The 24,667-nt window shown below is 36.9% G+C and overlaps 1 protein-coding gene across 2 annotated transcripts; it reads left to right on the top strand.

The window, feature by feature from the left end:
* The first annotated feature begins 1,348 nt into the window (after positions 1-1,348).
* EIF3E (eukaryotic translation initiation factor 3 subunit E) lies at positions 1,349-24,405 on the top strand. Of its 2 annotated transcripts, XM_080578063.1 has the most exons (14): positions 1,349-1,507; positions 3,074-3,188; positions 5,244-5,294; positions 6,184-6,301; positions 9,753-9,795; positions 10,281-10,385; positions 12,351-12,476; positions 13,931-14,055; positions 14,701-14,827; positions 16,722-16,823; positions 17,581-17,690; positions 22,624-22,726; positions 22,940-23,074; positions 24,229-24,405. In XM_080578063.1, the coding sequence occupies exons 1-14, from the start codon at positions 1,418-1,420 to the stop codon at positions 24,265-24,267; spliced, it is 1,389 nt and encodes a 462-aa protein (XP_080434189.1). In that variant the 5' UTR covers positions 1,349-1,417; the 3' UTR covers positions 24,268-24,405. The 2 variants fall into 2 exon arrangements, with proteins under 2 accessions (XP_080434189.1, XP_080434190.1); XM_080578064.1 differs by lacking the exon at positions 5,244-5,294.
* Positions 24,406-24,667: the final 262 nt, after the last annotated feature.

Raw genomic sequence — 24,667 nt, 5'->3', positions numbered from 1 at the left:
TAGTTTGGCTAACAAAAAATCTGTTCCACTATATAGGAAAGGCACTAGTGACACACTGAATACCAACATCTGTTCCAACGATGCCAATGAACATCATGGATTTTGGATCCCAAACATGCACTGTCCACCCCAACTTCCTAGTGGACTCTAGGAGAAGTACTTATGAGATCCATCCAGCATGACAAGATAGTGTTAGATGGACAATATCTTTCTAGCATTATGCCAAAACCTGATTCAGAAAAAAAAAAAATAAGTTTTTCTTTTAAAACACAATGCATAGACCTTTATAAACAAATTCAACATACAGCCCCTGCTCTGAATAAGATCACATCAATTCACAAAATTGAATGTTGGGGAGAAAAAAAAATAAATAAAAAAGAAAACAAACCATCAGAACTTACAATCCCTGCTTCATATGACAGCCACAAAGATACAGTTATGTGCCATACTTCAGATACCCTCTCCCCAATTTATTGGGTAATTTGAGTGCAGAACTCCAACAACCTGAATCTCCGGCCACTGGGAAATATGACCATATTTTTTTTTTTCAGTGACATTCCCTACAGAGATGCTTTATTCACTACATTTATTTCCTTCCTTTAACTGCATTTCTTCATTTTATTACTGTAAAAAGGAGAATTCACTATCATTGTACCTGATACTTCGATAAAGCCTACATTGTGGAAAACAAAGAGGAGCAACAAAACATGGGCTCTCCAGCTACGACATTTTAACAAATATGTTACAAATCCGCATGGATTTTTCTCAACATAAAAAGTTATGACAAGAGGCATGTCACACAATGCTTTTAGAGTAAGAGACAGTTCACAAGAAACTACACTTCAGAAGAAAATTCTTAATTTTTAAGTCCTATGAGGAGTGGCTGAGGGAACTGGGAGTGTTCAGTCTGGAGAAGAGAAGGCTCAGGGCAGACCTTATTGCTCTCTACGACTACTTGAAAAGAAGCTGCGGGGAGCTGGGGGTCAGCCTCTTCTCGCAGGTAGCTAGTGATAGGACTAGAGGGCATGGCCTCAAGTCGCACCAGGGGAGGTTCAGGTTGGACATGAGGAGACATTTCTGCTCAGAAAGAGCAGTCAGGCACTGGGACGGGTTGCCCAGGGAGGTGGTGGAGTCACCATCCCTGGGGGTGTTCAAGGTAAGGCTGGATGTGGTGCTTAGGGACATGGTTTAGTGGGTGATGTTGGTGGTATGGGGATGGTTGGACCAGATGATCTTGGAGGTCTCCTCCAAGCCATTACCCTACGGACACCCCACACCCATGACCCAAGAACCAACCCCCTCCGCGCATGCGCCCCTGCCACACCGGTCGGGCAATGCCGCGCATGCGCCGGCCGCGCGCAGGCGCTCCGCACGGTAAAAGCCGCGGCCCTTCCTTTTCCCCGCCTCCCGCGCCAAGATGGCGGAGTACGACCTGGCCACCCGCATCGCGCACTTCTTGGACCGGCACCTCGTCTTCCCGCTGCTCGAGTTCCTCTCCGTCAAGGAGGTGCGTGCCCGGCGGGGTGTGGGGGGGGGCCGGGCCCGGCACCGGGGGGCTGTCGGCGCCTTGCTCGGGCACGGGGCCGGCTCCCTGCGAGGGGGGGGCGCGGCGCCATGTGGGGAGCGGCGGGCAGGGGCCGCCCCGGGGGGAGGCGGGTGGAAGGGGGCAGGGGGATGCTCGGAGCTGCTCGGGGCTTCCTTGGCTTCGCCGTTTTGGGGAGGAGAGGACCCTCGCTGCCGCGGCTTTTCCTGTCGGCCCGGGGCTGTCACCCTTCGGGGGGGCGGTGTAAGGACGCAGCTGGCCTTCCGAGCCGCCCTTCTCGCTGGTTTTTTTCTGGTGTGTAGGGCAGGGGCAGGTCCTGTGTGCCGCAAATCCCCGTTGGTTGGTTATATTTATGTCAAACTAGGTCACTGGGGGAATCCCGGTGAGGTCAGAAGTGTTCGAGGCTCAGCTCTTGCCAACGAAAATTACCTAAGGTACTCAGCTGGTCTGTTCTAAAATTTAAAAACATGCCACGTTTCATGAACTTTAAATTTTGAAGTTGAAATTTTGTGTCAGAAACAAACCAGTGAAGTGTGTGTAGGTTGCAACAGCTTGACATAACAAGCTTTCATATCTACTGTGTGGATTTTGTTTGACGTCACTCATCTTGAGTGCATTAGTTGTATTTTGGCATTTGTAAACCAGCTCAAGGTAATTAAACAGTTACTTTTTTGCAGTGTGTTATCTTGAATAACGTAGTGTTCAGAGCTGAATTAAGCTTCTGCAGGTTTTATATATGAGAGACCTGCATGTGATGTGGTGAACTGTAATGCACCCTTCGTGCAAATGTATTTTTGAGGTGTGTGCTAGTTTACACCCCCACCTGCATCTTGATGATCTAGCAGCAGTTTCCAACTGAAGGCTAAATTATTAGGACCTTTAAGAAATAATTAAACAAGCTTAAAGATAGTGAACTAATTACAGAAGCTCAACTAAATTTACTTATTATGCTATAGACTTAATAATGTCTTAGATTAAGATGTGTTATGGTTACATGCTAAGTTTGATCTTGAATGTCTCTTCTGAGATCCAATTTAAAGTATTTGATGAGTCTGCATGGTTCAGGATGCTATTTTGTGGAAACTATTCTCTGAACTTCCCCTCTGTGTTGCATCTCTAAGTTCTGGGTTCAAAACTTTTTAAATCTTAGTCAAATTTCCTGTTTTATACCCCACCCCCTTTCACCAAGTGAATTGTTACTTACTTTGGCCTACTAAGTAACTAATTTACCTTCATTAGAAATAATCGCCTAAAAATGTTACTTGTCTTGTGACTATTCTTAAGTTCAAGTGTTCATGGATAGTAGGGAACTGGCATTATCTTGCTTGGACTAGAAATAGGAAGCCTGTATGGTAATCACACCGAGTGACAGAGCTGTGTGATGCATTGTAGAGGTGGGAGATCTGATGTTTAAAGCAACTTAATGGATGAAATTCATAAAACAAACTTTACCATAAAGTTAACTGTGTAATATTAATTGGAAACTATTCAGTGGTATTCAGAGAAATCTGTTGATAATTCCTGTTTCAGATATACAATGAAAAAGAACTGCTTCAAGGAAAGCTGGATCTCCTTAGTGATACCAACATGGTGGATTTTGCTATGGATGTGTACAAAAACCTTTATTCCGATGAAATTCCACATGGTAAGCTGCTCAGTTAAAACAAAGTTTTGAAACAAATTTTATGTATTTGTTTTGCAACCTGTCTGAAATAATAAATAGCAGGTAGTAATTTGCATATTGCCCTCAGACTACAAAACTGTTTAGTTTTGGTCTTACGGACAGGATGTGTGACACTGAAATGAGTACCCTAATCCTGGGACATTGGGGTTTGTTGGTCAGTCAGGAACCTCATCTTTGAATGTGGCACATTTCGGTGCTAATTTGGTTATTCCAAGCACTTCAGTGGTATAGCCTGAAAGTGGCACCTATTTTTCATCTGTCAAATTACATATTATTGCAAAATGCTTCAGGGTTAGTATAACTTTTTCTTTAAAGCATCCAGTATATTAAGGCTAGATCTCCCTTATAAGTAATTCCATTGATAAGTAGTTGATTTTCAGAACTTGAGGCAATAGTCATTTTTGGAAATATATGTTTTGCCTGCTTGTGTGAATGGATAAATTTCTGCTTCTTTAGAAGAAGAAACTCCAAATGAAATAATTGCTGATATATGAAAATCAGCATTGATCAATATTATTGATGAATATTGAACTTAGTCTCTTATTGTCTCTGTGATTTTGGAAGCTTTCTTGAAACTTTTCAACTTTTACTTTCCTGCATAACACCTGGGGAGGGGAGAAAAATAGGATATCTTCCCTTATATAACTTTTATCCTTTGTGGCTTTTTTCCTTTTGTCACTTCTTTATTTTGTGTTTGTGTTTTTTTCCTTCCTGACCTTAGTCTCTGAATATTTGCTTTCTCCCCATTTCCACATCTTACTGAATTTTATGGAATTAATCACCTTTTCCTGAACTGTAGAGGGACTACCATTTGCCTTGCCTGTGCAGCTTAGGAGAAAGATTCAGTGCTCTTGCTTAGTCAGGTGCAAGATCCAGCTGTTCTTCTGCCTCTGGGTCTTGCTCTTTGAACTGTACAGTTGCATTTAGCCCTTTTTGAATGCATAGAGCTGAGTTGTAGGTGTTGGATTCAACTTTTTGGACAAACTCTTTATATGCCAGCATTAGATACTGTTTACAGGTGCATATGCAATGATGCATGGGACTGATAATACCATTCAGGAGAACTAGAAGCTTTCACCTCCTCAGCTAAAAAACAGTTGTGTTGATAGCTTTACCTTTAAGTTACTTTTGGTGCTGTTGGTTACAAAAGTTAGTCTCAGGGCTGTAAAAATCTTAAAGGTCCATGTTTTTCTTTTTCTTTTCTTGCTCCAGACTTTCTAAACTACGGAAGGATATTACAATATCAATAGTAAATGCATAGTAAAATGTTAGCACAAGAAGTAGCAATCCTTGTTACACCTTCACAAAATAACTAGTCCAATGTTTTTAATCTGATTACAGCCAGTTATTTAAGCAGATTGCCAAACTGCATAAATTTAAAAACTCTCACTTGTGTGTAAGTTGAATGAACTTGGCCACTGGGGAAGCTCTGCCTTCATACAGTCCAGCAGCTCCCACCCTTCTAATATTTTGCTTTGTGTACTTCATAAACTATTCTTTAATTTTTAAGTTGTTATTTTGGCAGTGTGAAACTTTTTTTTAATACAATGACTTCATACTGTTTGATCTTTGGCTTTCATTTAACAGTATAACATTAAATTAACAGAAGTAGTACTTTCACCTGAGAGTTGTTCAGATTTCTTTTATGTCTTAACTTACTGTGAGATTTTTCTGGTACGTCACCTTCGTGAAGCAATACTACCAAAATGTAGGAACAGACAGGGTCTTTTTGCTTGCAAAATTGCAGGTTTCATTAAATTTTATACTAACTTTTTGTTAAGGCCTTACTGGTTTAAGTTGTCAAAGCTAAGTTCACTTAAACTATTATACTTAGTAAACTATTATATTTAGAAATGTCTGTGCACTATTCGTAGTTCCTTTTGCCTTGTCTTCTGTGATCATCTCACAATTCCATAGCCAGAAGATGTCATAGAAAAAAAAAAAAATAAATCCTGTACTCCTAATAACTTACCAATAGTTTCTTACATCTGTTTCCCCTTCTGTTATAACTTCAAGATTCATCTGAAGTTGGAGATAGTTGCTCCTTATTGGAGTACTTCCTGTCAGGCAAGTCGTTTGTAGATCTAGGTTGGGTCACTATTATGGTGTTTTCCCCTTTGGACCTCCTCTACCAACGAAATCACAAAACCAAGTCTAATGGGCTCACTGTAGTGTTGAATGCCCTGGTGTGTGGCCCTCTGTCATGTCTTCCTGGGTTCTGTGCTCTCCTGGTATTTGTTCTTGGGTTCTCTGATCCCATATTTTTTTGTTCATATTGCTAGTCTCAAGCTGCTGTTTTTTCTGTATTCTTAAAGCACAAGGGCTGCAATTTAAGTATTGATTTTTGTTGCACATGGTAGCACTGGGTAGAAAAGCTTGTAAGTCTGTAAAACCATTATCCTGAAGCTGTTCTGTTTCTTACCAATTTTTCATAAAACAAACATAAAAGGGTTAATATTCTGAATAAACATGAATAACATTTCAGATCGTAGTCTCACAGATTGAACTGCTTTGAAGTCGTCTTTGTGAATTTTCAGCTAAATATTCTAAAAGTGTGCTTTTAGAACCTGGTCAGTTAGAGGAAGATTAATCTGATTGGTGTAATAGCACTGTTTGCTTTTTCCAAGTTTGTTTTGGAATATATGAAGTTACTTAAAATTTTTCTTCCACAGTGGAAGCCTGGAGATACCTTGCCTAATACAGCCTTGGCTTGAGCTAGCTGCTCTTTAGATGGCTTGATGAGACATTAACTTAATAAAAAGCCTCTATTATTTGGTTCCTTTCCTCTTGTGTGGAAGTAATGAGTTGTTAGATACCCCTGTTTTTGTGACTTGACTTGAGAGGACAAGCTAGGTAGGGATTAGAAGAACGTGTTTACATGTGCTGTCAGCACCATGTAATTACAGCTTGCTTTCTGCAAAAAATTAAAGCATTACATGGATTTGCTTGTGTTTAGCTCTGCGTGAGAAGAGAACAACTGTTGTTGCACAGCTGAAACAACTTCAAGCTGAAACTGAACCTATTGTCAAGATGTTTGAGGATCCAGAGACTACGAGGCAAATGCAGTCCACTAGGTAATTTTTAACATAACTTTCTCAGGAAGGCTTGTTGGTACCTCTTATTAAGTGTTGATAATAGGAATGCTGTCTGTAGCAACTGCAAGAAAGGCATTTTATATTTCTAACCAGTATTTAAGTTGTGTGGACAGTTGATTACAATTGCTATACCCAATTTACTCTTTTTGGTGATTTTTACCTGTTGTACACAAGTATTTCTGTTCTTAATGCTCAGCTAAATCAACTGCAGACAAGTGACTCCTGTTATTCAGTACATTGTTTTTTGGGGACGGGAAATTGAAATAACTTGGATTCCTCTTTTGTAGATGTCTACCTTCTCTCCCTGTATCTTTCACAGAGGATTATTGAATGTTGTCTGTCATATTCTGGGAAGCCTGGTGGATAAACATCCTTTCAGCCTCATAGCAATTATTTCTTTCAGGCATATAATGTCCTTCCACCATCTGCTTCCCACCATGGACTGACCATGTTGTTGATGTGAGATAGTGCTAGTAATCATCTTTTTGCAGACGTGTCCAATTTTCGCTTGAATTGAAGTAATTCAAGTAGAATGAGTCTGTCAGTTCTTAGATGCAGTGTTTAGACAGTTTTCTTATGATTAAGCCTGAGTTAAAAGGATTCAGCTGTAGTGGTTGAGGAAGTAAGTGTGACTTCAACAGAGGGGGGTGGGTGTAAGTTACTGCTTGATGTTTTTATGTTAGCAACATTGTTATTACTATTGTGAAAGTGTCTTTTGGTAAAAAACTAATTAGATCCCTTATTCAGCCTTACTTGCTTTAAGATTTCAAATAGTGTACCTCTATGTAAGGAATAGGAATATTGAAATTAGTTAGCTTTCCAGTGAATCAGAAAAAGGTTTTATTTTCTGTTCAGAAAGTACTTAAGCTTCCCCTGTAAAAAGCATTGTCAGGGTAAATAAAGTACCTTTATATCTGATTTCTGCATGGATATGCATATAAGTCCATTCTAATAAGAGAAGGAATTACGTTTGCCTATGGTTTGAGTGGTTATGGGAAGAAGGGAGCCATTCAAGAGCATTTGGAAATACAACTGAAAATAAAAAGTCCAGTTGCAATTAACTGTCTTGTAGTTGTTGATGGAGACTATATTAATCCTAAACAAGGTACTGGATGGTATCACAACTTTTCAAATCTGAAAGTGAACTTCTGATCTATATGTAGGGACTTCATTCAATCCTTGCTTTGCCTTTAGCCGGTTCTGTTAAGTCAATTTTTTTGACTAGAAACCTTGTTGCAATTCGAATACCTAGCATCCCATGGGAAATTTATTCTGTTACTTGATCCTTGGTCCGAGGGAGCTGGTTGATAGTACTGATTCCAAGTCGTAGACACTGTTTAGAAGCAAGAGTGTCAGAAAACCACACAAAATAATTTTCCTGATGCTAAGAAATGCTGTCCCTACTCCTCATGTGCAGCAAATTTTATTTCAGGACCGGTGCATTTTTTTTATTTTTGAAATTTCTGAAAACTTTGCCACTCAGAAATAGTGGTTTAGGTTATTGGCTCAATGGGAATCCTGATTAGGATTGTTGTTATCCTACAGTAACAGGGTGAATTGGGCTGAAAGGTATAAATCAGCCTAGAACGGAGTAGTGGTCTTTAGATAAGTAGATAGCAATCTTTGTTTCCTTGGCCTCTATGAATTTCTGCTGGTGACTTGTAACCTGTATCAAACTTAGAGCTATGTATCATTAGGGCTCTAGATCAGTTTTTGAACCATGACAGTGCTGTTTAGAACATCAAAGTCTGGGAAATGGTGGAAGATGTGTGAAAGACTTTGCAACTGGCAGCTCTTTCAAGAGTAAGCCAAAATATTTCTTTTTCCATGCAGCTGTTGGAGAAAGGCCATAAGGCTTTAAAAATTATAGAGAAATAGTCAGTATGCCTCCTCCTTGCAGTATCTTCCACTGGAAGAAACCCATGAGCCTTTCAGAACTTTGACAGGTATTACTGGGGTCTGTCATTGTTGGCTGCCTTGGCAGTGTGCCATTTCCCTGTATGATCTTGACTCAGATACTAAGCTGTAGTTACAGTCTTACAGCTTCGTGGTCAGTTGATTTCAGAATGACTGTGGAAGTCGCCTCCTGTGTGGTTTTCACTGTATCTTTGTCTGCAGAGTAATTTGTAGCTTGGTGCTTACATCTTGGGTATGTTAGAGTATGGGAATAGATTTACATATGGATTTACTTATGTAATATATGAAATTCAACTTGTTTGCCATCGTTCTCTTTGAATTACCGAATAGCAAAAAAGCAGTCAGTCTCATGAAGAACAGCTAACATGCAAGTTTCCTAAAATAGGATGCAGTTGAACAGAGTTCATTAAACACTAAGTTATTTTTCTGGAGAATTACATTTGAGTCCTTGTGTCTATCCCACATGATTGAATGAAATCTGAATTCTCAGAAGAAGTAGAGGGTAGTCAAGGGTATAGGAAGTGGGAGGCATTAGAATAGGAAGTAAGTAATGTTCTTTCAGTATTGTAGAAAGGTGGTTCCTGTAATCAAAGTGCCAAACTGATATTCTTTTCAGTAATGTTTTCCAATTCAGCTGTGTTTATGAATTCAGTGTTGGTGCTTGTTGCCAGATGGTGGTTGCATATGAGTTTGAATGGGACTCTTATCTCATTAAAAAGCCGGTATGGTAGAACTTCACTCCAAGAGCTGATCAGAAACTATTGCAAATCCTGGATAAAAAAAATCATTCACAAAATCAGCTATTGTTTAAAAATACATCAGGTGTATAAAATCCTGTGGTCAGTAGTGTGACACTGGTGGTAGGTCATCTTGTGTTTGCCTGCTGGAGGCTTGAACTTTTCTTTGATCACGATAATGGTGGTTGGTCTCTTACTATGTATATTGAATCCAAAAAGCTTCATAAGTGTGTTCATGTGTAAATTAAACATTTACAACCTACTAAGTATGATTATTTCTAGTTGTGTACTTTTCAGGTACTTCTGTCATAGGGGTATCCCTACTAACCACTGTGTCCCAGTGCTGAGTGTGATAAGTTTCCTTTCTAGTGGTTTGAGTCATTGCAATTTTTTTCTCATCTCCTATTAAATTCAAACTTCTTGGGTAGAGTAATTGCTGTGAATTAGAACATGAGTGAGAAGAGCTGTTAGAATTTAATTTTCATATTGAACACTGGGGATGCTGTCAAATCTAAAACAATTTCCCACCCTTTCTTGATTCTATCTGTTGTTGCAGGTGGCATTCATTATTTTAAATTATATTAATTTTACTTAGGGAATAATTGGCTTGCTATTTCTGCAGTTATTATTGCACAACAGCTGGAGAAGTATCATTCTAAATTCATGCACTATTTGGATACTTTACTTCTAACAGCTAAAGATTGTGTTTGTGTAGTGTTGCATGGTGACAATCAGTATGTTTTGTGAAAACAGCAGTTTTTATCTTTTCATTATAGGGATGGTCGAATGCTGTTTGACTACTTAGCTGAGAAGCATGGTGTAAGTGTTTTAATTGCTCTATCTGTTGGAACTCAGGTCTAAACATTTCCATCCCACCTCTTCCACAGCCAATAGCTCTGAACCATTACACTCGAACCAGGCGTTTTGGCCTGTCTCACTTGACTGTAGCTTATAGATGGAATTCCTAGTACTGAAGCATTTTATTGGAATGCTTTTGTGCTCATACAATAATACAAACAAAAACTAAAGCTGGAGCTTAATATTAGCTATGCCCTTGTAACTAAGTTGTGCTTTACTTTGCAATGCAGAACTTTTTTCCACAGTATTAATTTAATCACTGATTCAGTGATGTAAATTAAGAGTAGCTTCTGCATTGTCTATGGAGTCTACAATATCTTTCAAATAATTTTTGACGAGTTATTCAACTTTTCAAAAAGGGCTTTTAAGGGTTACTACTGAAATGGATTTCTAACAACATTTTGTTTTGCTAGTGAAGAAAACACTTTCTTTGTATTTCTTTTCAGTTTAGGCAGGAGTACCTAGATACGCTCTACAGGTATGCAAAATTCCAGTACGAATGTGGCAATTACTCTGGAGCTGCAGAATATCTATACTTCTTCAGGGTTCTGGTAAGTTTTAGATGTGTTTTTTAATGAAATATTTAGACCTTTATAGTCTGTGTTAATTGTGAAAATACAGTACTTGCGAGCTTTTTTGAGACAGTTACTGTGCACCAAGGAAAAATTGAAAAGACTTGTCAGACTCATAATAGTCTTAGTGACTGTTGTCCAGAAACTCTTTTCATGCTAAACTTCAGATTTGTGCTTTACATTTGTAGGTCTTGTGATAAGATTGAGTTTTGTGCTATTTCTTGTTCCATGTTTCTTGTTTCCCCTCTGTAAGTGTATCCTAGAGAAAAACTTAAACAGCAAAATGGATAGCTGTTTTTGTGCACAGGCACTAACAGTGGTAAAAAGCTAGCAGGTAGGTTGAAGATAATCACTGGAAATAGTGAACTGCCAACTTATCTGGACTCTTAAACTGTCTTTTTGTGATTTTTATGACAGATTTAAGAATAAGTCACGTACCTAGGAAGTGTAAGCAGTAAATGAGATTTGTAGAACCAGATCTATCGTCCCTTAAGCAACTCTTCTCATGTTATTGTAATTCATGTCATTTGTTAATTGTGGGAATGAATTTTGAGAGAGAGAAGTGTCTTGTGAGAATCTCGATACAGTCAATTTATTGTTGTACACTGAGTGTGCCATTTTATTAATAAATGGAATTTTAAAGTAACTATAGCTAGAGCAGTTGCAGTGTCTGAAGGCAGTTAATGTGAATAGCTAACTAATTACATGATTTGGAACCAGCACAGTACTTGTGGATACTTTTAGTCAAGGTGGTTAACTAAATTGTCACCTTGGTTTTCCGGAAGATAGACTTTAAACCATGCATCACTCAAGGATATGCGAAATGACTGCTGAAAACAGTATGTAGTGATTGACTTGACTGAAGTCAGTTGTCTTCAAGTTCAATTCTTGCTATCTACTTTCTAGTCCCATCTAAAAAGGCCCTAAACTTTCTGAAATGCTGCTAGGTTAGATAGCAACAATTTTTGTAGTTGACTGTAGTTCAAAAAGCAACTCTGTGAAATGGATCCTTAATGAAAATAGGGTTGAGAGTAAGAATGAGTTGAATTTGTAGTCAAATGTTGATAAGGTGGAATTCTTCTGTATTACTTTTCCGTACTGAGAGTTTAATGTTCTGAGAGAGGAAATACCTAACTTGTATAGGTTTGTGGGCAGCTGTCCTTAATTGCACTGTAACTCTGGGCTTAACATTATATTCCTAGGTCAGTGAATTTAAAAACATGAAATATTGTTTTGGTGCTGGTAATAGCTTGGTGTAGGACTTGCTACTAACTCTGGGACATTTTATTTTTTTGATGAACCATAACCTGTGAAAGAAATCTGGTAACTAATTTGAGAATAAGATTTAACACTGAATGATCTAGTGTAACTCATTCCTTTATCAAACTAACACAGCTTGACCTTAGAACTATTCTTGTAGGAAATGGACTCACTACTGCAAAGCTGTAGTTTTACTGAACACTTCTGTAAGAAGTATTTTTTCTCTACAGTGTTAGCAGAAAGAATTCTTCAGTCTTAGATTTGGTGATGTGGTTATCTGCTGTCCCAAGTTTTTGGGGAATCTGCTTTGAAAGAGGCATTTGTTCTAGTAGCTGAGAAGCATTCTTACATAGTATCATAGATTTGGAGCTAGTGTCATCTCCTGATCAGCCATATAATTTTTTTCTTTTGTGTAAGTTAAAACTGGAGCAGCAAGGAACTTTGTCTTACAGGATTTTCTAGTTTCTACTTTAGAAGTTTCACTGCTCTTTCACCTTCTGAACCTAAATTGCTTTAAAAACATAAGTATTTAAAGTGTGTGTATGTATGTACATATAATTCAGAAAGATAGGACTGAGTTTGACATCCTGTAAGTTAAAAATATAACCAGAAAATGTCTTCTCTCTTTAGAAGTTAAAATCTTTTTTTAAAAAAAGATGACTTTTATTGCTGTTGTTGAAATAGGTTCCAGCTACAGACAGAAATGCTCTGAGTTCTCTGTGGGGGAAACTTGCATCTGAAATTCTGATGCAGAATTGGGATGCAGCCATGGAAGATCTCACAAGACTGAAGGAGACAATAGATAATAATGTAAGTAAAATCTTGGTCATGTTAGTAAGGTGAGGAGTTGTTGTTCAAGTTTTGCTAATAATTACTTCATAGGTCATTAAGAGCAGTTTATCATGCTTTTGCTAGAGATGTGTATTTGTTAAATGTTGACAGGAGAGTAGAAAGGTGCTCAAGAAGAAAAGTTGAAGAGCTATCCAGGCTTTCTTTTTTCAAATGATTTGCTTTTGTTTTAGAAATGAAGCTGAGAACTTTTAAGGTATTTCCAAAACAAACAAAAAAAAATACCCACCTGGCTCAAAGATGAGTTTGAAAGCAAGGTAGCATTCTGAGAAACTGTTTGCTACTTAAATTTCAGATAGTTGTACTTTTCCTTTTCTGTGCAGAATTAAATGCGTGTATCTGAACTATATTCTTGTTGCATGAAAACACTTAACAGAAAATGCAAGAAAGTTTGTTAGTGGAAACAAGTTTCAGTCAATTCAGTTTCCTTACCAGCTATGTGTGAGTTCAGATGACTACCAGAAACATGAAGGGAAAGAATGGGGCTGCAGTACTTATTCAAAGCACCTCAAGTGATTAAGGATCACTGTCTTAGTCCTAACTACTTATTTGTAAAGCTTCAGGGTCTGTATCTGAAATACTTCCCTCCCCTCTACCCCCCATTGTTCTTTATCTTACATGGCAGATGATAAATGTTAATTTTTCTTGTCAAATTTTCTCATCTCTATCTAATCGCTATGAACCTATATGCTTATAATAGACTATTAAATTTGGTTTAGTCATGAGACTACATGTTTTTTGGGAGGGTAGAATCATAATAGTTGTCCTGATCCTGTGAGTGATTATTACTTGCTGTATACATTAGTTTTCAATATGTTGCTTTGCAACCTCTTTGAAGCGCTGTTAAATTTGGAGCGAATCCAGGTAAGCTTAGAACTGAAGCCCTATTTGTGCTGTATCAATTAGTTTAAATGAAGATAGTTAGGTTTGTATTTTTTCATTGGAAATGTTTGTGGCATTTCATCATTGTCTGAGAGCGTACAGCAAAAATATTCTTACGATGCTTAGAAGAGAAACTGAAAAGCTGGAGAAGCCAAGTAGTTCATCAGATCGTATGTGAAGACACAAGAACTGAAATTCAGGATTAAAAAGGGAAGTGATTACTGTGTTAGTATGGTGATCTTTTGAGAACTGAAGTCTATGCTCTTGTGGTAACAGAATATGAATTTTGGCAAACAATTCGGAATGTAATGCTGGAAAAAATGTTATCTTGGTCATAGCTTTCAGCACATCTGTATTTTCCAGATAAGTTAAAAAGCTGGAGGTTAAACTCTGCCTTAGAATGATAACTAAAAGGAGTCAGTGGAACATTAGTTACAGTTACACATTTCCATATATTTTCCGTGTATTGGTATTCATGTGAGCTCTGTATGTCTTGTTTTGGTACTTTGGTTTAACCTAGTGTTTTCTTTTAGTCAGTAAGCTCTCCACTGCAGTCCCTTCAGCAAAGAACATGGCTCATCCACTGGTCTCTGTTTGTGTTTTTTAATCATCCTAAAGGGAGGGACAATATCATCGATCTCTTTCTCTATCAACCACAGTAAGTTGCTTTGTGCTCTATTTTTTTCTTGGGTTAGTGAAGACAGAAGATAAATATGCAAGCTTGTTCAGTGTTTTTGGTCCACTGTTTCAGGAGTTCCAGTGATACTAGCACTTCATTTTCTGAATTTTTGTTTATACTTTGCTTTTCTTTATGGCTATACTTCCCCTTCAAGGAGGCAGATGGTAAAACAGGAAGAACTGGCCCTTTTTTCCCATGTTGAAGTGTATGGAATAACTGTTTATGTATTGACTCCTACAACATCTTTTAGGGTGGTGGGGAAGGTTCCTGGTTTGATCTTGTAAAATCTGGTTTGATTTTACAAGATCAATTTGAGAAGAATTTCTGAAGAAAACCTGAGAAGAATAAAAATGCGAATTGAGATGTAGAACTATGACATCTGGAACAGCTTAACACCAGAAATTAATTGAGTATTACACGGACTGTTCTTCTGCAGTGCAAACTCCCTTCTCTCCTAGTGCACTGCTGCCTTTTCTCCTTCCTCACCAGAGGTCATTATTAACAAATATAAATAATTGTTCTGTATTTGAATAAATGTACTATGGTATTGCATAAAAGATGAGCTATTATAACTATTGTTTTGATGCGAAAGTACATTTTCTGAGCTCTATCTGCACTTTTCAGGTATCTCAATGCAATTCAGACAATGTGCCCACATATCCTCCGATACCTCACTACTGCAGTCATAACAAATAAGGATGTTCGAAAACGTAGACAGGTGCTGAAAGATCTAGTCAAGGTTATTCAACAGGTAAGGACTGAAATCTGATGTTTCCTGTTTTTTTTTTACTGAGACTGTAGAACTTTAATCTAATGTGCCTGTTCTGGGACTTCTTATATATTTCATTCCTACCTCTCTCACTGAATTCATTATTCATTGTGAAGTAAATATATATTGTTTGCTGGAGGGACAGAACAATGAGTGAAGTACAATGTGCTGTTGATTTTGCTTTTTTTCCTGTATGATCAAGTGCAGAAAATTTCAGCAAGATCCTTGGAATTATTCTGGATCTGATTCTTTTTCAGCCATCCCTACAAGGAATTGTTATACAAGTAAAATCTTGCTTGCATTTCAGGACAACTGAGCAGTGTACCCTGTTTTATGTTCAAATTCATGTGCATTTCTTAAATGTTTTTCTCAGTTATGAGAGGATGTAGCCATTGATAGGAGTTATAAAAGAATCAAGGTGCTTGATAATAGCAGTTAAGCGCTTGATCACAAAGATTCTTAGCTGAAATTGGTATGCGACTTGTTATAAAAGCCATCAGCCTTTAAACATGGAATAATACCATACATAGTGAATAATAAACTATGGTATATATGTGATGGTGCATTTATTAAAGGTTAGCAATCTTGTCCACTTTAAGCAGCGATACAACTACCTGTGCTGAGTACAATCAATGCAAAATTCAAGTTTTAAGCATCTCAATCTTTCTAAGTATTAGTCTTCACAGCAGAAGTAGCATAAGCAACTGTAAAGAAGTTCAAGTGTCAAGACCTATCTTGAGGAAAAACCTTATTTTAGGATTGAATTGTAATACACATTTCTAGTATTTGAAAAAAAAACTAACATTTCTACAGCGTTTTTTGCTTTCATTTTATTTTACACATTCAATATAAAAAAGGATCAGTAGCATATTCCTTTTGAAACTAACAATTCTGGTGGTTTTGAAATGCCCATTAAAAGGTTTTTCTTAGTACTCTTCTCCTCTGTATGGTTCATTATATCATTGTTGCATGGTAGAGGCTTTATTTATATATATATATATATATTTGGAAGTGTTTCACACAGGATAAATAGCAATTGTGCAGTGTTGCATGGTAGACTAGTAATAAGAGGCAAGTTAGTCCATTCTCTAAACACTAACACACTAATGTTCTGCAAGTATTGAACTAATAGGTGAGCAGTTCTATGCTCATCTCTATTACACTGAAAATGTTATCCAGGGCTGTTTCACATGAGTGTTAATTTCTTGGTTAGTAAGTGCAATTTTGATGTGTAAAATGGCCCATAAAACTGAATGTTAAACATAAATAATGAGATTCCAAGGAAATGAGACTGAAAAATGATTTTGACAAAAAGAGCCTTCTTAGTAATTTTCCTTCATCTGCTCTTTGGATGCTGAAGCTGATAATGACAGCTATTGAATTAAACTATCCTAAAATATACATTAGGAACATACCAATTGTATTATGTATTAATTTACACAGATGTATATAAATCTGTTGTTGTTCTTGCCTTTTAATTAAATAGAGTATTTTCTGTAATGTCAAAGTTCAGTATTTTTGTATAAGGGAAGTAGCATTATTTGTCATGACTTGTTTGTGTATATTGAGTGCTGATTCAGTTGAAAGTATTGACTATTCCGTTTACAAAAACTAATCCAAATTGAGGAAGAATGTGTTCTAACATTTTAAGAAAATAGCACGTTTGACACACAATCAGTTCTATTCAGTAACACTTCTCTAATCTGAAGATTGCCATGCTGAAAGTGAACTGCACTCCTGATTATTTCATGAGACTATTAAAAATAGGTGTTTGTGGCTCTTATGATACTGTATAGACTTTTTTCAAGTATTAAATTTTGTGATCTTGTGGCCTTGGTTTCCAATATTATTGCCTGATTTTACTTATTTTTGACAGGAGTCCTACACGTACAGGGACCCCATCACAGAATTTGTGGAATGCCTGTATGTTAATTTTGATTTTGATGGTGCACAGAAGAAGCTGAGAGAGTGTGAAACAGTAAGCTTTAGAACACTTCTTTTTTTTCCTTTTAAGTACGGATCTCTAAAATCAGCAATGGTCAGCTAATTTGTTTGAAGTGGTATTTGATTTCATTGCAGATGTCTTCTGATAAGCATTAATTCATGTTTTTTGATCAACTCATTCTGTAACACTTAAACAAAACTTACTGTGAGTATAGCTTTAAAATTATATTTAATCAGATCCTAGAACAAAAAGGGAATGTGATCATTAATCTGTCTGAGCTTCAGCTTTTCCATTTGTTTGAGAAGTGTCTGAAGAAAAGCTTGTATTTACCTCTTGTTCTGAAAGATATTGCACCTTTGAATTGTGATGTTGAAAAACAATATGAAATAACAAGGATAGCCGAGTGCATATTCTTGGAATAAATAGACATAAGTTACCTAGCACTTGGGCTGACTAGTGTAAAGGTTAATACTACTTATAGCTAAAAGCTCGTGCCAGTTCTTACAGCTTCTGTTTTGGCTCTTTTCACTGGTATTGGTCACCTAATTGGGTAAATCTGGTTATTTATTCTGTTAGCTTCATAGGGCTGATGGCCCTGTAGTCTAAACTTACTCAGTAGTGCAAATGCATCTATTAAGCTGGTTTGTATGCTGAGGAGAATGCTGATAAGTGCCCAGTGAGAGAATGAGTGCAGTACTTTTTAGATGGACTGCTCCTTGATCATACTTACTGAAGGTATCTGCTCTTTCCAGGTTTGTTTTAAGTGCTGCCTTTCTCCTTACACTTGCAGGTGCTTGTGAATGATTTCTTCTTAGTGGCATGTCTTGAAGACTTCATTGAGAATGCCCGTCTCTTTATATTTGAGACTTTCTGTCGCATCCATCAATGTATCAGCATTGGGTAAGGTAACTTTTTAATACTGCAGTTCAGAAAAATCAGTTGCAGATGAGTTTGACAAACAGCATAAACTAAGTGATGTATTTCAGACAGCATAAACTAAGTGATGTATTTCAGTTATGCTATACTCCTGTTCCCCATAGATCCACATTACTTAAGTCTCTAGAGAACATTGCAGAGATCTGGGACTGCAGGTACTGAAGCTGGTAAATTGATCAAATTCAATGGAATCTTGTTAACAGCTTTGCATCCAGAGCAAATGTGAGTCTCTGGCCCTCTGAAGATGCTTTTTAATGCTATTTGATTTCAAAACAAAAAGATTTGACAGAAAATTGTTTTAAGAGTTTTGGAAGCTTATTGAAAGGATTACTTTTTTGCATGAATACTTATAATAGGAGAAAGGCGAAAGAAACTATTACTTCCTGTTCAGTGTGACAGTCATCTTCAAATGCATCTGCAAAATGATAGGGTTTTTATTTACATCAGCTGAAAATAGTCATTAACGAGTTCAATACTGAAGTTGGTAGAAGACAACGAATTTTGGAGGGAATTTTCATTAGCTGTGGTATGTTTTAAGCATACTCATTTGTAATCTGAACTAAATGTGATGAACAAAATTTTTCTATACTTTCACTTTTGTGAGTAGGCTAATATTTTTACCTAAAAATCACCTTAAGTAAAGTACTGCACATTTGGGGATAAAACGATTTTGGTTAAGTATTTAGAAAAAAAAATTAAGTGAAGTTCTCTTAAGGATGAGTTTTTAAGGAATATAAAGCTACATAGCATCTTGCTGTTTTGCTGTAAAAAAATCCTTTTATGTTTTGAAGGCACAAGTTTTTATAAAGATATTTAAGCTTTCTTTAACTGAAGACTAAATATCTTTGAGAAATTTGTTGGATTATAGAAGCTATGAGTAGAGAGCCTGGAAGATGCATTTTAAGTATGCTTGAAGTCTCTGGAAGATACTGATAGACTAGACAACAAATGATTCGTTAGGCAAAAGTAGCAAACTTTGTTTAACAAATCAAGGTCTATGGTAGGTGGTTGTCCCTTATTTCGTATTTGCTACTTGTTTTATGGTTCATACTGCTTTGTGCTGTATATGGTATTTTAGTTTCCAGTATGACTGAAAATATTGTGGCTTGCTGTACTTGTTCTGTGTGATTGTAAATGTATGTAGCAGTGTCTTTACAAGCATTATGGTGTGTTCTGAGGCAAGGGGTAAACTGAGTTGAGTTGGACGTGGATATTCCTAGCATATACTGCTTCAGGTAATTGCATGTGGAATCAATCATCAGTAATAAGATTTTTCACTAGGTCATAGTGTTTTAAATGATGGGCACACTTCTGCACAAGCTGTAACAATCATTAAATTTAGGTTTAAGTGTGGTGCATAAGTATTTCTTAGTGCATTCTGGACTTGTTTTGAAGGAATTGGCCAGTCAAAATGTTCTTAAGTTTAAGGCATAGTTCTTGTATTTCTCAGTCCACAAGTGACTTCCACTGCTATTCCTGGAGTTGATAACTAGTTGGCTGTACCACAGTGCTTGTTGATAAGTACTGTTTAAGCATTCAGAACAAATTTGAAAATGATTAGGAGAACTTCTATTCCTTATGTTAAATAGAAAATAGAGGGATAGTTTAATTTTTTAACTACTTACATCTGTTAGGCAGCTGATGTTTTTGTGAAGGACACAGTTCACTTATCAATTGTAATTTTAAATTTATATATGCTATATCATCCTACAATAGTTCACTATTTGTAATGTTTAATAGGGAATAATAGATTAAATGAGTTCAGAATATGATTTGGTTAGTGTGGTTAGATATGCCTATATTTAATTGAAGAGCTCTTCTCTTTTCCTTCTGTGCACAGTACACAATAGATTTCTTTATATATGAAGATGTGTGGAATTTGGTAAACTTTCCTTAGCAAACAGAGGGATGGAAATAATCAAGAGAACTATTTCTGAAACAAATTTTGAAACCACCTGTAACCTGAATTGGGAGATAGGAGTATTAGATACATATATCAACAGTGCAATAGGAGAATACTGTTGGAACATAATTATAATCAGGATGAGTATTCAGTGTAATCAGTTTGGAAAGATCAAATGCTTTTTGGCTGTGTTGCTTTACCAGGGAATTACTGTCTTAGTGTCTGCAAGGAGACTTTAAGGTGGAAGCCAATAACTGCAAATGCTGAAATTAGATCATCTTTTGCTTTAAAAGCTTGATAAAATCGTAGATATTTTCTTAATACTGGTGTGTATGTGTATATATTTCACTAAATGTTTTGTTACTTGGTAACTTCAGCTATTTTATATTAAAATTAAATCCATGTACATTTCAAAGTTAAACTGAGAATTGTTTTTATATCCCTCTTTGCCATCTGTCACTTTCATTCTGTAATATGGAAATTTTCTAAATGCGTAGGCAAGAAGAAAAAACCTGTCCAGAAGCTGTACAGGGGTGTGACTTCTGTCATGTGTGCCGTATAACTTTTTAGCTAACAGAGGAGCCTACCTCTGAAGAAGCTGAGCTACTAAATTATAGACATGAATAAAACAATTTATAGCGCTTATCCCCTGTTTGAGACGGATAGTATGTAGGTGTAGAGAATGTATTCCTTCTCAAAAGCTGTCGTCAGGGTTGGAAAACTTCCTAGGGGGTGTGAGAGGAGTGGATCTACAGAGAAAGTTGTTGCTGAGGATCCTGGCATCCACACTCCTCCATGTTCTGATTTGACTAAGTATAGATTTGACCCCCTGTTAGTAGTTAGAGCACTCTATACTTAAGTGTCTTCTAGTTTACTGTCTAATCATAAGAATCTAGTTTTCAGGCTGTTTTTGATCATAGTTTTCATTGCACTGGGACACAAGTTCAGTGTATGGTAAGTCAGCTTGATTGAGAGATTTGAATTTCTTGTCCAAACTTAAGTGCTAATGTAGATGCTTGTAGTTTATCCAGTTGATGAAGTGCATCTTCATTGGCTCTTGATAATAGGAAAAGGTACAATTATCTATTAAATGATGTAAGACACAATATTTTCTAGTTTGGAATAACTCTTCCCTCAAAGTCTGTGTGCTCCCCTCAGTTCCTGAAGTACAGCGGGACTGTAAGATAAGGAAAAACCAAAATCTAGGTGCTGAGGGTTGGGAAGAACTTCTGGAAGCCATCTGGTTCAATCCTGTGCACCCAATTACAACTCTGAGCAGGGGCTACCTCAGTGTCACATTGTGCTACTCAAAGCCTTACCTAGCTGATTGTTGATTGCCTCCAAGGGTAGAGAGTCAATATTTAAATCACAAGGTAGATAACTTAATCCACAAAGTAGTGGCAAAAGCCAACTTTGGGGTCATCTGGAGGAGTTGTTACTTTTTCAGAATCCAACTGATACCTCCAAAAGAGAAATACGAGAACTCCCCTCCTACCCCATGTTCTTTCAATTTGGAATTTTCATAGTGTTTAGCATCATCGATTCAGAGATGATAAAGCAATTTGTAGCTTCTTCCTATTTAAATATCTATTTCATACTGTCAAGATACTGATAATTCCATAATGTTTACATCTGATATTTTCTATTCTCTTGCTTTGTCTGTCTTAAGTCTCTACGACCTTAAAGTGAACTGCTGATTAAAGTTCTGATGGAATAGGAGCAACTGTGGTTGGGTCTTAACTTTCCCTTTCTTTGTCAAGCTCCATGTACCTTGTCTGTTTGTTGTCATTTCTCTGAAGTGAGTTCAGTATATAAATTACTGGATTTTTTTTTGTTTATTCCAGTTCACAGTCATCAGTGGTGGTGGTGGGGAGAATTGAGTTTATCTTTATAGCTGGAAGAAGGATGAGACATCAAGAGCGTGTAGGAGAGAAGATTGTATAAAGAAGACTCTGTACCTAGTCTAGCTAGGTAGACTAGTTAATAATTGATAGATTATCAAGTATTAACTTGTCAGTAATTAGTATCAAAATAAAAATGACTTTCAGGTACAGAAAAATATGTAAGCAAGATCCTGTGAACTGGTGAGAAATTGACCTCTTGTGCAACTCCAGCGTAGCCAGCTGGGTTTTTGGTGATGTCTGCAGCCCTTACCTCATGTTTGTCACGTCAGTCTGAAAGCTGATGGAAGAATGAGCATTACAAATAACCTGCAGGAGCCAAATGCCAGTAGGGAACTAGAGGAGTTGGCTGGAAAGCCACAGGAAACACCATCAGAGGGAATTATTCCTGGACAAGAGTGCCTGCTTCATAAAGCATTTTCCTTTCAGTTTTCCCCTCCTTCCTCATTCCTCTTTGAAACTGCGAGAAGTTTGAGTGTTGTGTATCATCTTTGGATGCATAATGTATTTGTCACATCTTCTATACCAAGCTGTGTAGTCTCATGGCACTTGTTCCTGGAACTTCGGAGGTGCTAATGGAGTTGTCAAACACTTTCCTGGAGTAATTGCTCTAAACTTTCTTGACTACTGTCTGTGTTTAAATAGGACTATAAGCAATTCATTTTTTTTTGCTTTATGGTGATGGTTGCTGTTTCATGTGTGCAAGGTTTAATAAGAACATATTATATAACACTATACAGGCCAAGATTTAAGTGCAAAATAACAGGTTCATAGCAAGTAGGTGTATACTTCAAAAAGTTAATTTCCTTATTTAGAATGTCCCAAGCAGTGATAGGAATTTTATAAATCTTTTTATGAAAGGGAAAAATAAAAGGGGAGGAAGGGGAAAATGTGAAAGGGTGTATGTATGTAAGCTTTAGGGTTATTTCAATCAAAGGAAAGTATGCTTCCCAAGTAGTGATATCTGCTGAAGACAAGCTTTGTGCTCTGCTAAATTTGGTGTTGCTTTAGTGCATATTCTGTAGGCCTGGAGTATATTTACCAATATGAGAGGGATTGTATTTCAGTTTCTGATAAGTCTGTTATCTCTTAGTATGTTGGCAGATAAACTAAACATGACTCCTGAGGAAGCAGAAAGATGGATTGTTAATCTAATCCGAAATGCAAGATTAGATGCCAAATTGGATTCAAAGCTGGTATGTGAGTCTGTTGAATTTTCATCAAATTTATTTCTCTTTATTTAGAAGCAACAAGTTCTTTTTTCTTTGTCCATAAAATGTAGTGGACTTCACTTACTGTGTTTTGATTTAGTGTGAGAGATGACTTGTGAAAGCTTTGAAAGCAGAGCATTAAATTAAAGGCTTGTGCATTCTGAGCGGCTGTTAAATTTCCTGTATCTTGTGTTCTAGGGCCATGTAGTTATGGGCAACAACGCAGTGTCACCTTATCAACAAGTGATTGAAAAAACCAAAAGCCTGTCTTTTCGTAGTCAAATGTTGGCTATGAACATTGAGAAGAAATTGAATCAGAGTGGTAGATCTGAGGTTGGTATAAGTTGTATTTTTCTGAATTCCTGCTATCTTTTTTGTGAGTAACATTAAAGTATAATTCTAAAATTTTCTTTAGTTCAAGTTCACCAGAAGTACCTAATTCTAGTTCTGGCTCCAGAAGCTAAATATGAAGATATGTATTTCTTATAGTGAGCATTAGATAGTGATTGTTGTTTTCTTCTTGCCTCTCTTCACATTACAAAACAAGAAGAAAAAAGGAATGCCAGATTAGTTGTTTGTCATCATTTGACTTTATACTTCCTTGCAATGGTCTCCTTCACTACCTTAAAAGGCTGTTACTGAAGGGGAACATGTATGAAAGTAGTTGCATTATTTTTCCAAGTGGATTGTACTTGAACCATTCTGAATGTTGAACACCAAGATAAATGGCCCTCTCCCTCACACTTCAGTGTTCTTTGACATTACTGGGTTTTGTGCAAGTATTCCTTCTGTGGTGTCATTTGTAATCAAAGTATTTTTAGGTAAGTACTACTGGGAGAAGAATTAACAATGCTTAAGACTGGGATGTGGAATTGTGCAAAACCCTGATGTTTTGACCTATATCATTGAGGGCTAGAGAATATGAGGTTGGCCACTAGTGAAAATAAAGTTGGCAAAATCATCTGGTTTTTTGCCTTTGTCCATCTTACAAAATGGGAAATTTTGCAAAGAAAAAGAGTAGTGTAGCATGGATGACTGAGGTCCACTAAGGATCTGGTGAGAAATTTTTCAAAAAAAAAACCACTAGTAACTTAAACTTTATTGGGGTTCCTTACTACTTGACGAATGTGTTAAGGTAAGTTGAACAAGCAATGGTATATCAGTCTATTAGAAGTTTTGTAAAATTTATGTGAATTTACTTTTTAGTGAATATAGCTACCAATTTTTTATATTTTTATTTTGGAATGCTCTAGAACTTCATTTTCTGAAGCTACTAGGTTGGGAGACTGGCTGTATGACTTAATTATGTTGCATACTTCTGCTATATCAACACTAGTTTGAAACTTGAGGAGTTCCTTTGCTAATTAATAATGTCCACTTCTGTCCTATATCAGTCCTAGAAGAATTTTAAATCGTTTCTCATAAATTTTAGTAACTTACTGATAGGGATAGTAAGTTCTCTCCTACTGATCCTTATTTTATTCTAGGCACCTAACTGGGCTACTCAAGACTCTGGCTTCTACTGAGATAATTCTGCGGAGGGGAAGAAATCAGTTTTCATTTGACTAAAAAGCATATGATAAATATGAAATATGTAACCTTTTTGAGAAAAGCTAATTGTGTATTCTCTTAAAAATTATTTGAATAAAATTGGCTGCTTTTAACAGTCTGTGTCATCTGTAATCTGATTAGTTTTGTACTTAATTATGTTGTAAAGGGGCTTTTTAGTATGATATTCTGGAGCATTTTGGATCACACTTAAGTGGATTTCCTTGGAACCTGTGTTCTGCAGAATACTGCATAGCACCTCCAAGCCAGAAAGTCCAGGTCCCTTTTTAGGGATTTGTGAACTGTAGCGACTGATCAGTGAAGTCAACACAAATATCAGAAAGGAAGAGATACTGGCTGCGCACACACTTCAGCTTT

Source organism: Anser brachyrhynchus, assembly GCF_964034855.1.
Source record: "Anser brachyrhynchus genome assembly, chromosome: 2".
Taxonomy (NCBI): domain Eukaryota; kingdom Metazoa; phylum Chordata; class Aves; order Anseriformes; family Anatidae; genus Anser; species Anser brachyrhynchus.
This window is presented reverse-complemented; position numbering and strand designations above follow the sequence as displayed.

What these genes read in the sequence shown, in the direction of transcription:
- EIF3E (XM_080578063.1), top strand. Translation starts at nt 1,418, where the DNA reads ATGGCGGAGTACGACCTGGCCACCCGCATCGCGCACTTCTTGGACCGG. An exon ending in AGGCAAATGCAGTCCACTAG is followed by an intron (nt 6,302 to 9,752) that starts GTAATTTTTAAC and finishes TTTTCATTATAG; the next exon opens with GGATGGTCGAATGCTGTTTG. An exon ending in CCAAATTGGATTCAAAGCTG is followed by an intron (nt 22,727 to 22,939) that starts GTATGTGAGTCT and finishes CTTGTGTTCTAG; the next exon opens with GGCCATGTAGTTATGGGCAA.